The 15,153-nt window shown below is 37.7% G+C and overlaps 1 protein-coding gene across 8 annotated transcripts in view; it reads right to left on the bottom strand.

Moving 5' to 3' along the window:
• The window catches only part of ZEB2 (zinc finger E-box binding homeobox 2), a 131,592-nt gene that overhangs the window by 2,513 nt on the left and 113,926 nt on the right, over positions 1–15,153 (bottom strand). For 7 of the 8 annotated variants that reach the window (XM_036320074.1, XM_036320079.1, XM_036320078.1 and 4 more), the window contains 5 exons: positions 13,610–13,798; positions 12,686–12,900; positions 9,932–10,040; positions 7,031–9,000; positions 5,495–5,675 (listed from right to left, as the gene is read on the bottom strand). In XM_036320074.1, coding sequence (XP_036175967.1) covers positions 5,495–5,675; positions 7,031–9,000; positions 9,932–10,040; positions 12,686–12,900; positions 13,610–13,798 — 2,664 coding nt within the window. The remainder of the gene's footprint in view (positions 1–5,494; positions 5,676–7,030; positions 9,001–9,931; positions 10,041–12,685; positions 12,901–13,609; positions 13,799–15,153) is intronic. The other variant, XM_036320081.1, reaches the window with a different exon arrangement.

The raw sequence follows: 15,153 nt of genomic DNA, 5'->3' as shown, positions 1-15,153 counted from the left end.
TCTCAAACAGGAACCAATTGCCAAGTTAGGCTGGAGCGGAAACAGAAGGAAGATGGTAAGGATGTCTTATCAGCTATATGATTCTAAGAATAAAAATTCGAGAACAAATCATTTGGAAATACAAAGCAGAAAGACGGATGTCCTGGAGGCCGAACTAATCCCAAAACAGTGTTTCCCCTCTAAGGTTTTCCATGCGATGCCGGCCACTTGTTGAGTGTTAAAATACTCTTCAGCGAGAGAATGCTGTGTTTCCTTTGGCATTCGAGGCACTTTCTAACCAGTACTGGAACTTGAAACTAGTGCCAAGCCTAAACACATCTGGTTGATTCCAGGCCACAAATAGCACTGGAATGTCTTCAACACCTTCCATAGCTGCCATACTTAAAAGTTTATTTCCAAAATAGAACTGACCCCCAAAAATTATCAGACGGATGCTCCAGAGTTTAAGTCAGAAATGTGTCCTGTAGAGCAGTCTGTGTCATCATAACACGCATGAAGCTGTGTGCTTGTTTCCTAAGACAAACTTGCATTTCAGCAAATTAAATTGAAAATCAGCATTAGCAGATTCAACCCCATTGTGGTTTGCTGTGTCATATTCTGAGATTAGAAACCCATTCTACATACTTCAGGTTTTCAATTGTATGGTGTGATAGAATCTCAATTAGTAATCAAATACCTTTATTAATGTTATTGAATGCCTCTGGGGGCATGCTACTATTTAGAAATTTTTGTAGGCTGCTACATTAATGGTCATTATCTTAAAGGAATATCCAATATAAATATAGTGATGATAGATGTGGTAAGGCAAGTTATTAGAGTAGGAAGAAGTTATTTACCTGTAAGAGAAGAAATTAGAAAGGCATTTGTTGGTGACTACTCCTTGTATTGGAAATAAGGAAAATTCTTGTAATCTACTTCTCATCTATGGCTAAAAGTCTGAAGAAAAATTTATAATTCAAACCACACAAGAACCACTCCTTCACTTTTGGAAAAGATGTTTCAAATGAGGTAAACTGGAAAGAAGTAGAAGAGAATTCAATGGAATGCCAAGAGTTTGGAAAGGTAGGGTGCTTTTCCATTTGACAAGACTAACGTAGTGAGATGGCCACTTAACAGGAAGTAGAAGTGTATTTGGGGAAAAGACAGAGGTTTTGTCTTCCTGAAAACTTGAAGTCGCTATATAGGAATGTGGTCTCTCTTGGGTGGTATTGGGCCTTAAAGAAGAGGATGCTATCAGAAGCAAGGATAAGACATTTCTGACCGTGGCAATTTTATTCACGGGGACAGGGCAGCTCAGTGCTAAATAGGGGAGATGGGTTCTGGAGTCTGATTGCTTGGGTTTAAATCCACTTTTATGACCCGCTGTGCAGTCTCAGTTATGTTAACCTCCTTAAGGACCAAGGTTCTTGTCAGTAAAAGAGAAATCATTTGGAGACCGAACTTATGGACTGGGCATATGAGTAAAGGAGACAACATAGGTAAGAAGAGTGTCTAGTATAAGGATAGTACATTGTAAGCACTCAGTTAATGTTAGATCCTTTTATTTGCATTCATTAATACATTTTCAATAATTACCCAAGTCGCAAGCAAGATGCATGTATCAGGAGCAGAGTAAATAGAAGAAAGAAATCTGAGTGGAGAGAAGAGAAATTGCAGATGAAAGATTTCTTGGTGCTTTCCTTGCTAAAGCATGTATTGGTTGAACTGTCCCACAACCTCCTTTAGAAACTAATGTCTCATCAGGTCAGGAGCACTAAAAGGTCAACCAGATGGGTCACTCATGGATCGGCTGTGTGAAAAATTCTGAATGAACATCGCAGTTGACATGCCTCTCTCTTTTCCAAAGGAACCAAACACAAAGCAGTATCTTTAGAGAGAACACACACTCTCCAGAACAAGTTTCAAGGCCTGTTAGAAATGCTTGGGTGATGCCCACTAAACTGCAGTCTATTACACAAATACTCCATCGTTACAGGCAACCAACTTTCGGGGAATTCATTTGATAATAAACAATATGCTTACAATAAAAATATATCAATTCTGCATTATGAACTGCCGATATGAAAGAGTAAAATGCTCAGTTATTATGTATACAAAGGTCAGAATTTGGAAGTGAAGGGTGGGGAGTTCTGACCTATATCTTGCACTAAATCTCCAGAAGTTTCACTGCTAAGCATTTAGGAAATTCTATTTAAATAGAAACTGACTTGAACATTCAGCTCTTTTGAACTTGTTTGATTGGTTTACCCAATTCAAATCAAGACATCCTGGAATTAAATTCCCACATGAATAAGGTTCAGAAAAGACATCCAAATTGACACTGAATGATCAAAACTTTTTAAGGGTAATTTTTTCTACTATTGAGGTTCATGATTCACCTGACAGCTGGAATGATAACTGAAATTAATAAATGGAAGGTTTGTGGTATGAAAAATATTATCATACAACTGAGAAATAAAATTGACTAGTCATTTATGTAAAACTTCTACTTTATCGACTTAAAAGCAGAAACATTTTTATTACTTTTCCAAATAAGGTGGGTTTAAAAGTGCCTACCTCAATATTTCAATAGAGAAAGTACTCAATAAATGTCAAATTTAAATTTTAGTGGAATGCAAATGAGTTCTTAACAGTGTCTAACAGGGGTTTCAGATTTTTTATTTCACAGTACTTGTTCATGGCAATTTATCCTATCAAAGTCAACATTTACGTAGTGTTTTTTTCCCTCTTTCGCAGGCCCAGTTCCCAGGAAAAGCAAGCAAGCAGTACACCATTGGTAAGAAAAATTAAGCATTATATCATTGGTGTCTGCCTAGGAATAAATTAAACAGGTCGAAGTGAAAGAGCATAGGATCACAAGAATAAGTAGCTCATAATTTCCTTATTAATTTAAACTATCCTATAGGTTAAATTGTGAACATGTAAGAAACACACTTTATCAATGACACATTCTTAACATATTTTCAAATGATGATTCGACTTCATTTCCCAACCTTAGACTCAATCAACCCAAAGACTGTTCTCACTTATAATTTTCATATTATTACATTTTCAATGTATTACTAGTGCTTAATATAAACAAATACAAGGCTTTTGGGGCCAAATTAGGGAAGGAAAATGGACTAAATTTCCACATATATCATAAAGATAGAAAATTCATGAAGAACTTCACTTTGATGAAACCTGATACACTGACAGTAGTTACATCATGAGATGTTTGGTCAAGAGACCAAAAAGTTAACACACTGGAAACTTGACAAGCGGTTAAGCCAACAGGAGGATACTTAATCACACAGAGAAACCATTGGATGGTTAGCATCTTGTTGCTAAGCAATGTTTCTAGGCAGCAGATCTCACATCTTAAAGGACCAGAACATTTTATTTTTTTAAATACAACGTATTTTTCAAATTGATTATGTGTATTTATGTTTGTCAACTTTTGGGTCTCTCAACTTTCTATATACCTATGAAATTTATGGACTATGTAATTTATTTAAAAAAAAGTTATTGACTGGATGTCAATATGTATGATAGCCCTCACTAAAATAAAAGTTTTACACTCACCATGTAGCAAATGATAGAGTTTGCATATGGTCATATAATAAAACCAATCAGAGAGGGAAAGATGCCTTCAGTGATGTGCCTATTGCAGCTGAATAATGAAATAAAAATATATTTGAGGTTGATTAAAATATTAAAGTAAATTTAGGTATGAAAATATCTTTACTCTAAAAATACTTAAATAGGACTTGGTACTAAAGAAAATATCTATGATAGCTATCAAAAAAGACAAATGTAGGAAAATTTTGACATATCAAATTTTGAATTATATCACACAAGTATAAAAACTTTTGGGATCTGCTATTCAAATTAAGTTGTCATTAGAGTATCTTTATTTGAACTGAAAATAATAGCAGTTAATGTCACAGTTGAAAGAAAAGAAAACTGACCTAGAGTAAGAACACTGTTACTTATCAACCTTGTTCTCTTCACATTACTCTCAACACTTCATATTACAGAACTCACACAACTTTCCCCCCGACTCTCTGGCTGATTCCGGTCACTGGTGCTGCCTCCAGCACATGCTCAGTGAGGAAAAGGGAAGCTGATGAATAGGAAGTGCTTCCCAAGGATAGTGTTCAGTCTCTAAAAAGAGTGCTATGTATTTAGACAAAGTATGACAGAAAATATTGCCAGTCCTTTTTATTTCTTTTTCTTGTTTTTTCTCTTCATCACTTTTCCCCCCAAAAGCATTAATGTTAGGTTGATTTTTCCCCTCTATATTAAAATATTTGTTACCAGACTTCCTGGTTTAAAATGAAAAATTTTCTATAATTTTCCCCTGCCAATGTTTTTTTTTTTTTTTAATTGATTTTTTACAGAGAGGAAGGGAGTGGGATAGAGAGTTAGAAACATCGATGAGAGAGAAACATCCATCAGCTGCCTCCTGCACACACCCTACTGGGGATTTGCCCGCAACCAAGGTACATGCCCTTGGCCGGAATCGAACCTGGGACCCTTCAGTCCGCAGGCCCACACTCTATCCACTGAGCCAAACCGATTAGGGCTCCCCTGACAATACTTTGATTGAAATCCTACGCTCTTCCTTTTCCCATCTAGGGTCAGTAAAGCATGCCAAGTTTCTCGTGGAGAAAAGCTGGGGATGGGTTAGGGACAGGGATGAGGCTGAATTACTTTGCTGTGAAGTGTGGAGGGAGACGGAGGCAGGAGGGAACACAGCATCACTGCACCACAGAGTTGCAGATCAGATCTTGGATCATGGGAAGTAATATTGCTTCACATGATGGTACTTCACCTTTCTTTTAAAAAATTAACTCACTATCTCTCTACTCAAAGAGAAGAATTAGGCTGCCATCTTGTCAACTTTATAATTTTTCTAAATTGGAAATGAATTTAGAAAGTTTTATTTTAGTCTTCTAAATATAAGTAGTTTCAGTAGCATATTTGGCCTATTATATTACTTATGTCTTTTCTTTCACAGAACTAACACTTTTATTTTATTCAAAATATGGCCAATTTATTAAAACCAAACAGAATCACCTCTGAATCATGGCCTACTTAAATTTTGTATGATGAAATTCACACAGCATTGACTAAATTTCTTTTGTTATTAAATTTTTACATATATAAGTTCATCACAGCTTCAGTATTTGAAGATATTTTCAATAGCTTGATTGAATCATGCATGCCATTTCATCTTCCTGGCCATTTATAGATACCTTTGACATGATTAGTGAATTTGGGGTACAGATTAATTCAGAAGATAGAAAGACAAGCACACTCACAAACACATAAGTAATCCAATAAACAGGCAATGAGAAAGTCCTACTGAGCTAGGCAAAAAGCGTTATTTCTTCCTTGTTGAAGGTATCAGCATATGCTACATCTTATGTTGCACAAGTGTACTCATTAAATATTATGAAATGTACAGCAGGCCAGGAAGCTCTAACTAGCTAGTCAAAGTCACTCATACCTGTGTGTTCGTATTTGTGTCGCAGAAGGGAACTGCTTTTCTGGAATGTCTTGTCACATAAGTCACACGCATACATGCCACTCTCTGTCTTCTTGATCTTCTTTCGAGACAGACAGGAGTCGGAGTCTGTCATGTCATCTAGGCCTGACATGTAGTCCTGCGCTCCATCAAGCAATTCTCCCTGTGATGTAATCACACAGTTCAACACAGTCTCTTCTCTTTGTATTGATACCAAACAACTTTGCATAGGCTGACATTTGGAGAACCTCATCATGCTTGCTATTAATTCGTCTAGTTTTTTGTTTTTTTTTTTAAAAAAAAACTTATTAACTTACACAAACAGCACATGAGGTCTCACATGTCAACAAAAACCTTCACTATCCTAGCTGGTAGAGCTCATAGTTTTTCAAGGATAGAAAATGGTTAATTCTAAAAGTGAGAAAAACATAACATTTTCTAAAATCCTTAATTGTCTCTATATCAGGAAATACCCATGAATGAAAATTCAGCATCAGAATTTGTGTGTTTTCCAGGGTGCTTGACTTCAGAAATGATATGTAGCTGCAGAAACCCCATTTTAATTGAATTTTATATTTAGGTACAAAATGTTATTATTATGCAATCTATTTAAATGTATGTCTACCAACTAAAGGCCTCAAGCTATATTTTTATATTTAATTTTCTAATTTGAAATAGGGAATATTAATAACACTTTTTATCAATGTTCTATCTATGTTAAAACAGCCTTCAGCATTGAACAATAATGAATGTGGATCAGTAAATTATTAAATTTCTTGATATTTATTTTGTCTTGATCCAAGGAGTGCAAACTTGCATGATAACATACATTTCCATTTGCTAGTCCACAGTTCAGCTTTCTTAGACTACATTTGCACTAATTAATATTAGAGAAGATTAAATAGGCTTAAATACATTTACAAAGAGGGCAGATGTACTGTCAAATGGAATACGGGGACAGCTGTTACGGAGGTGCATGCTACTTATGCTCCTATTTTGCCAGCAGGGATTATACAGCATGATGTTAAAACATACCTGCTTTTGTATTTGAAAAAACCACAAATTACTTACTAGTTTGGAATTATATAAAAAGTCATGTGGAATGTGCAAAATAATTTTTAGAATACTCTTCAAAATTCTTTATAAAACCAAGTGCACATCAAAATTATACATGCAATTGTGAACAGCTGTGACTTATAAATGTTAACTTTTAGCATCTATGGAAGTAATAGCAAATATTGTTATCAAAGCACAATTCCAAAAGTAGATGAGTCAATCTAAATGGACCTTAAAAATACATATTAAGTACATTCTATTTTTAAGGCAAATATGCTTAAAGAGTACAGTGTTCTACTCTTTCTTCATTTAATTTCCTAGTCTAGGTTCAAATTAAAACAAACTCTTCTATTTCTGCTGAAACCATAACACTTGATTTTTTTCACTATCATTTTTTCTCCTGCACGCACATCAACGATATTATTTTCATCTCTTCCACAGCAAAAAGGTATGTCTCATTACCTGAAATCCTTGTTTCCGTTGGTATTTTCTCCTTTGCTGCATCTCAGCAAAAGTAGCTGCTCCAGTTGGGTAGGTATAGGCCATATGTGGTAGGAAGCTCATCTGATCCAGTCCTGGGTATGGTCGTAGCCCAGGGATACTGGTCTGGACTGGTGGCATGAAAGTGGCAGGGGGAAATGCGCTTTGTGGAGGAAGAGCTGTGTATAAAGGTTTGGCACTAAATGGGTTCATGCCGAACACTGGGTTAGTGCTTTTGTTGTCCAGATTATTTGAACTTGCAAACTCCTTCTTGATAAAAGTCAAGTTTAGAGGCTCATCTGAGTTTTCAGATGATGAAGAAACACTGTTATGGTCTAAGGTTATGCTACTAGCTTTTGTTTTGTTCTTGGTGGCTATAATACTTTTGGGTTCTTTCATTTGTTTTGGTAATGACAGGTCCAAAGGCTCAGCCTGGAGCTCCTCAGAAGAGAAGCTGTTTGGAGTGTAAGAACTACTGTGGGAGTTTTTAGAAGATGTGGAGGAAAGATTTAAGGGAGAAGGAGTGTTACTCCTTGAGTGGTCCAATTTTTCAACTGGTTTAATATTGGTAAAATGGGAAGGTTTTGTTAGCCTGAGAGGAGGATCACAATTCGTAACACTGTTGTGGAGTTCTGCTATAGATGGTGATGTTATGGAGTCCAGAGGTTTTACGGGAGACCTGGGTAATAAAGAGTCTTTTGTGGGAGGGTTACTGTTGGGAGCTAACGGCTTGGAGTTCCTCTCCAGTGATGGTGACCTGGAATTTGAATACTGGTAGACTTTTCGTTGCTCAAACCATTCCTTCACAAATTCCTGAGGAAGGCCCACAGCAATGGAAATTTTCAGCAGTTCATCAGAGTTGGGCTCCATGTTCATAGCATAATATGCTTTAAGTACAGACATGTGGTCCTTGTATGGGTTGATGGGGCTTGTCATTCCTTTCTCAGAAAGTACAGATGACAAGAGGAGGGCTTTATTATCAACAAAAACTCCAGCTTTGTTGGGGACTATGTTTTCATGAGGTTGCAGGACTGCCTTGATCTCTTCATTCATTTTACAAAGGTAACGTTCATGCTGATGCAAGGGAATGGGGCCAGGAAAACTTTCTTTACAGAACTGGCATGAAAATGGAGTGGATATGCTGTGGTTCTCAATCATTTTGTCATCAGTGACCAAATCTATTAAAGTACGTAGCTTCTCTTTCTTTATATTACTGATCTGTCTCCTTGAGTCAGTAGTCAAGCTCTGGAGGCAAGCTTTGGCTTCGTTGACTTTTTCTAATGTGTAGTCAATAATACTTTTAGTGGCACCATTATGACTCACTACTGGAAGACCTACGGGTGGAATATTAGGAGAGGTAACTCCTTGTTCCTCAGGTTGAGAGCATGGATCCTTCATGTGATAACCTTTCAACTTTGAAATTTCTTCAGCCTTGCAGTCCATTTTTTGCCTGGAAACCGTATTGTCCACAATCTGTAAAACCTTTTGTACCTCGCTTAAGTTGCTATTCATTGTGGGAAATCCAAGTAGAGGGGCTTCCATCCCTACACCTAAGTGCTGCATTGGACTCTGAGCGGACGGATGAACTCCTAAAGGGCTGGTGGCTCCAAGTGCACCATTCATAAAGGGACTAGTGCCGCTAAACCCGTGTGTGGCCATAAGAACTTTATAGTCATTGAAGTCTAGTGGTTCTGTTTTAATTTTAAGTAAGCCTGTTTGTTCAGACATACTGAGTGGTTTTCCATTCTCCAATTTGTTTCTTAACTGGGTAATGGCTGAATTAGTAGGAGAAGAAGAAACAGAATTAGGGGAAGAACCCGTCTTGATATTATTTCTCATTCGGCCATTTACAGAGATTAAACCAATACATTTCTTGCTGCTGATGTGTGAACTGTAGGAACCGGAATGGGAGAAACGTTTCTTGCAGTTTGGGCACTCGTATGGTTTTTCACCTGGAATGACAATTAGAGTTAACATTATATGTCTTTGATTAAGTAATGACTACAATTGTCTACCAAAACAAGAATCTGTGAAACCAAAGGAAAGGAACACAATGAGGTACCTCTACGTTCTCGGGACTTAGGTTAGAATTATGTGGCCATAACTGTTTCTGGGCTTTTTCTACCCTGGGAGGACATAATTCAAGATGTTAGCAATGGAAGGTGAGGGCTATACCTTTTTCAGCCAAGACCCCAAATCTTGTCTTGCCATCGGCAGCCTCCTTTTAAACATAGTGTCAGATTAATGTGTGGTCAATAGCACAATAAAGATGTCACAGTATAAAAGGGAAGGATAGCCATGGCTTTAATCAATTCTTCAGAGATTCCATTGATTCTACCAATCCAGCTAGTCCTCTGAGTGGCATCCAATGTGGCAATAAAATGCTTGGCAGAACTATCAAAATAGTTACAAAGGAGAAATCTCGGTGGTAGGATGTTGTTTTGTAACATACAACTCTCAGGAATCAAGGAATATGTATGGTACAAAAGCTCTTTTCCAAAATTCTTCAATTTTTCTCTTTCATGGTTAGGTATCAAAAATGAATATTCTTTAGAATTTGACATTGGAGCTTCTTCAGGTCAACAATATTTAATCTGTAGGAGGGTTTTTTTTAAGGAAAAAAAGGGAGCTTCTAGATTTTGTGATAAATCAAAGCATTTGCGGTTTTTAAGAACTATAAGCATTCTTCTTCTTGCTTACTACCAAGATCATGCTTTTGGTTTGTACATAGTCTCATGGAGACAAAGCAGGCACACGTCGTTTAGAAAATAAGTGGGGAGTTCCAAAAAGCTACAAGCAAGATTGTGTACCTTTTAAGCAATCTTTTAGACTCCCCTAATGAAGCAAAATGCACAGGTGAGCACCAGCACCCCTGCTACTCACCACTGTGAATTCGCAGGTGTTCTTTCAGATGGTGTTTATATTTGAAGGCCTTGCCGCACTCCGTGCATTTGAACTTGCGATTACCTGCTCCTTGGGTCAGCATTTGGTGCTATAAAAGGAGAAAGACTGACATCAGTTTTGTGCAGGAGAAACAAAGGAAATTTGCTACAAATATTTTTAAAAGGCCTCTTTTTTTTTTAGACAGGCCAAAAGGTTTGAGTGCATGTTTATTTATTTGCCCAGTCTTTCAGAGTTGCAATAAAAGTGATAATGTTGGCAATAAAATTGGAACAAAAAAAAAAAGTGCTTTCACATGAGCATCCAACTACTTGCTTTAGAATTATCTCTGTAGTATCTCTTCCAAAATGTTTCTCTGAGCCTTTCAAGAGGAGAAAGCATAATTGTGAACATGTTTGTGGTTCTCCGTGTTTACAGCAGATTTGAAAATCTGAAGGTTTCCTGATGGAATGCAACTAGTTTGTCAAGAAAAAAATAAATATTATCCTGAAAATTCTAAATAGTCCCCACATCCCCCCCCCCCCCCCCCCCCCCACCACCAGTAAGTCCCCTCACACTAACAACTCATTTTATCACATTTTCTGTATCAGGGTAAAAGTGTGTCTTACACTGAAGCAAAACCAAATCTGAAAAAGAAAGAAAAATAAAACCTCACACAAACAAAAAAACAACAACCCCTTCACTGTGAACATGTCATTACAGGACAAGCATGTTTAAAGGGCTCCTTCTCTGCGCTAGGAGCAAGTGTAAACCCTCTTCTTCCTGAGGTGCTGCCTATCAGATCTGATTCATTATCAAATGTAAGAGCCAACATCTTGAGCAGTTTTATCACAGGCCAGTGGGAAAGACTTCAACGACTTCTCATTTTCCTTTTTAGTACTGTGCTAGGGAGTAGGGACCAAAAAAGAAAAAGAAAAAAAGTTTGCTGAAAAGACGAGTTAAAAGCAGCGAAGATATAATCAAACACAGCTGACCTTTTTGAACAAGGAAATAAAAAGCACTGTGACTTCGAATTCTGAAGGAAAGAAAAAATACAGTCATCCACTCTGGATGCTCAAGGTAGGAGGTCAGCCTTTTTCAAGCAGCAATGACACAAAAGCCTTTTGCAAAAAGACAGCACAGAAACGGTATGACAACTGCTAGGGTGTGCTGAATCTTCCCACATTCCTAGTGAGACAGATGGTGTTACATGGGACACAGGGAGGTTTGTTCAAACAGCAGCAACCTTCAAAGATCAAGCGGAGCCCAGCCCGCAGAGCGCCATTGAGGGACCAGCGCTCATATGTTGCTGAGTTGCATAAACAAACAGCAACAGCTGCTTTGTCTCCCCCCACAGCCCTCAGAGGACTACTATAAACTTTAGTTGTGCCACTGTTAATATGATACAATCATTTTAATTTACTAATTGTAAATGCCATGAGCAAATGAGGGGACTTTTCAACACCAAAGCTACCATTCATAATGCGCCAACACAATCACACTTCTGCATGTGAAATTTAAAGCAGTTATGCTAGATAAATATCTAGGCCCTTTTTTTCCCCTAGAGTGTGTGTGCACATAAGAAAGGGGAGGTAAACTGTTACGTAAGTGTAGCTATGCAAGCATAGTTTTTGTAACTGAACTTTGAAAAACATTCAGGTGACAAGCCCAGTCAGATGTAAATGGAGTGATTTACATGAAATGTTCTCTTAAAAGAGTAAAGTTCCATAATATAGTGCCATCATCATTGCTTGATTGTGTTTGCTTAGTCTCATTTTCTTTAGTCAAAGAAAATAAAGCCCAAAGGAAACAAAACTTAAGAGTTTTGTAGCATATCCTGTTTAATAATTTTTAAAACAGATATGGTGGCGAGGCTTCTCTAGGGGGATTCCAGCTCTGGAGGGCCAGGTGCTGGGACGCAGACACACCATTTCTGTTACCACCCGAATACGTCACAATATCAATGTGCCGTCAGTTCTCCCAGGAGGACAGAAAGAGCAGCTTTGCTAAAGCATGGAAGAGACACTGTGAGTCAATCCTATCCAATCATTTTAAGGATTTAAGAAGCTTTGCTTACCTGTCAAAGATAGAGTTTTTATTTTTAACACAAGTAAGCCAAACGAGGCCGAGTGATTTTACCATTCAGCAATAAACATGCATATCAAGAAGGGATCATTTTTAATGTATAGCCAACATTTTAGCAGTAATCCAGTTTATGTTCAATATATGCACATATATTATATGCTTTTTAAAAATTTCCTTAAAACACTTAATTAGATTTCATAAACTAGCAACTACTTGTAAAAATACTCTAAGTAATTGAAGGTGTTATACAACAAGTGAAACACACATTTCTTTTACTCTGACTTAGATCCTATATGGAAAAAAAATTCCCCCAGTAAAACGGGGTGAAAAATGGAATTAAAATTGCTGAGATGTTTAATAATGTATAATTAAAATGCTACAATTTCATTCACTTTTTTGTGGAACATAAAAATGAAACTAAAGTCAAGTTAAAGTGCAAATAAAATTTCTAAATTAGAAATTAACACACTCATTCGATCGTGAACATAAGACTATTAAATCATATTAGAAGAGACCATCAAAAAATCATTTAGACCTCAATTAAAGCTATTACCATTAAAAGATCTGCATCTTCAAAATGCCATGAAAAATTAATAATGATTGCCAATCAAAGCAATATCGTTTCTCTAAGGGGTTATTATAGAAAGAAATCACTTAAAACCAACCCCCCACCTGATCTGTCCCTGGCTTGTGCGTCACCATATGCCGCTCGAGCTGGGTGCGGTAGGCAAACGTGTAGCTACACAGAGGGCAGGAGAAGTTCTCCTCATTCTTCTCGTGGCGGTACTTGATGTGCTCCTTCAGGGATGTCAGGCGCTTGTAGCCCCGGTCGCAGTAGGGGCAGGTCAGCAGTTGGGCAAAAGCATCTGGAGTTCCAGGTGGCAGGTCTGTAGCCCAGAGACGGGAGGGAGAGAAGCGGGCCAAAAGGTCAGTAAATCAATGGCAGCTAATGGGCTGGCTGCCCGGGATGGCATGACAGGAATCAGGGCAGTCTGTGCACGCGAGTGCCATCAGCGCACCCGGCCCCGCGCGCACCCGGGACAGACTTGTCGGAATCAGCTCACACTGCGCTGGGAAATTAATTAATTACTTGAGCTTTGGGGGGGGATGTGGGGGGGGGGGGTTAAACAGCTGATAAATGAGGAGCTTCTCTTGACGTGACTGACAGTACGTAGTAAACCTGGAGTCACAAATGACTCAGGAATTCACAGTGTGAAGGGGCTTGTCAGGTGTCCGTAAAGAACAAAAGGTTAGGGTCAGTCTTTCTAAACTTTCGTGTGTGTGTGCGTGTGTGTGAGTTTCTGCCTTGAAAAGTGGAATATTTCAGAAAGATGGGAATCCATTTAGATATTTTTATCTCTTAGAAATAGGCTCTAATTGTTCTTGTTCTTTATTGGATGTACAAATGACACAAATTTGCTGACAAAAAAAATTTCACAATACCCTAAAATTACAGTTCTAATCTTTGCTCATGAAATTCCATGCCTCTGCAGCTGTTCTTCAAATTTTAAGGTAAACACCCAGGCATGTAGTGCATTTGTAATTGTAACAGCTGCAGAGGTCAGTGTAGTGGCTAAAAATGAATTACAGCCTCACCATTTTCTTCCTGCCCATTGGCCTCGGGCGTGCCAAGGCGAGACAGCTCCTCGGGGGCCTCTGGGTAAATGATGGCGGTGTCACTGCGCTGAAGGTACTCCTCGATGCTGACCGCGTGGACATCGCGTTCCTCCAGTTTCCTTTTGGCAAAGTATTCCTCAAAGTCTGCTGTGCAGTTTGCATTCTTAACTGAAATCATAAAAGGAGAAGACATGTGTTTTCAGGGCCTTCCTCCTAGGAGTCCAAGTCTGCTTACATCATTGTTAGGAAGACATGGTAACTTACAAAAAGACTAAAAATGCCTAGTTTATTTGTAAGAAATGTTGCAGGTGACTGGTTTGGGGTTACATGTTTACTCGTATATACAGAAAAAGAGGACTTTGCTTTAAGTTACATAGGCAAGTTTTATTTTCTTTTTCCAGGGATACTCGTCCACATAATTTCACAAATGATTTCTAGGGAAATTTTTTGAAAAAGCTGAACTACATTCTAAGATTCATAAGAGGGAGAGATAATATTAGCTCAGAGCTACTTTAATAGCCTATATAAAACTTCCTTCTCTTTTAATAAAGGTATATTTAATTTTTTATTGTCCACTAAACTTAACGTCCCTAACCACAGCTACATCCTGTTGCTAAATATAAGCTTTTAACGCTCCACTCTGAATATCACAGACAACCAGGACTACATACTCCCAGACAGATGCAAAAGCACAGATATTCCTAGAGAGATAATACTGGGACTGTGTTTTAAAAAATCATGGAATGTGGCAGTTTATCTTATCCTATAATTTCAGTATGTAGCTCAGTATTTTAAAGCTGCTGAAAATAAAATTAAGCTCATGACTGATAGAAATAAGAGGTAACAGGGTAAGCTAAGAAAATGGCTATATGGCTGTGTGAGTTTGATGTTACTTTTAAATACTGTAATTATGACTCTATTCCCATGAAATGAATAATAGTTATAAATCAATTTTAGCAACTTGTGTGACAAGACTGTGTATATTTGAAACTACTAGGTATGTTTCTGAAACGAGTGGGGCTTAAATAATCTAAATAAAATTTTTATGCATAAGACAGAGTTGGGAGAGTGTCTGTTACATTATTCTCCACTACAAGGAGGTGACAGAAAGTCCTTTGCTTTGTACAATTCATGGTGGAGTTCCACTTTCACAGTTTCTGAGAGCAGTTAACCTTGAGAACACCATATTCTTCATCTCGCCTTCTCTGCCATAAAAGATATCACAGAACTCGCTATACTAATTCTCTCTGGCAATTTGTGGCAGGGTGATCTTCAAGCAAGTCAGTCCATTTTTATTTTTATTTTTGGCTTTCACTGTTATGAACGTGTGAATTATAGATGAGAATAGGAAGTGGAACCTTCCATGAATTCAACAAGTATTTACTGAATGCCTGGTATGTGACACTCATCTGGTCTTGTTTGGATAAGCAAAAAACGGATCCAGTCTCATACTTCAGAAAGCCACGAGAGCAGTTAATACAAGTGATATAGTCTCAAAAACAAATATGACATTACAAACTCAA

Source organism: Myotis myotis, unplaced genomic scaffold, assembly GCF_014108235.1.
Source record: "Myotis myotis isolate mMyoMyo1 unplaced genomic scaffold, mMyoMyo1.p scaffold_m19_p_8, whole genome shotgun sequence".
Taxonomy (NCBI): domain Eukaryota; kingdom Metazoa; phylum Chordata; class Mammalia; order Chiroptera; family Vespertilionidae; genus Myotis; species Myotis myotis.
This window is presented reverse-complemented; position numbering and strand designations above follow the sequence as displayed.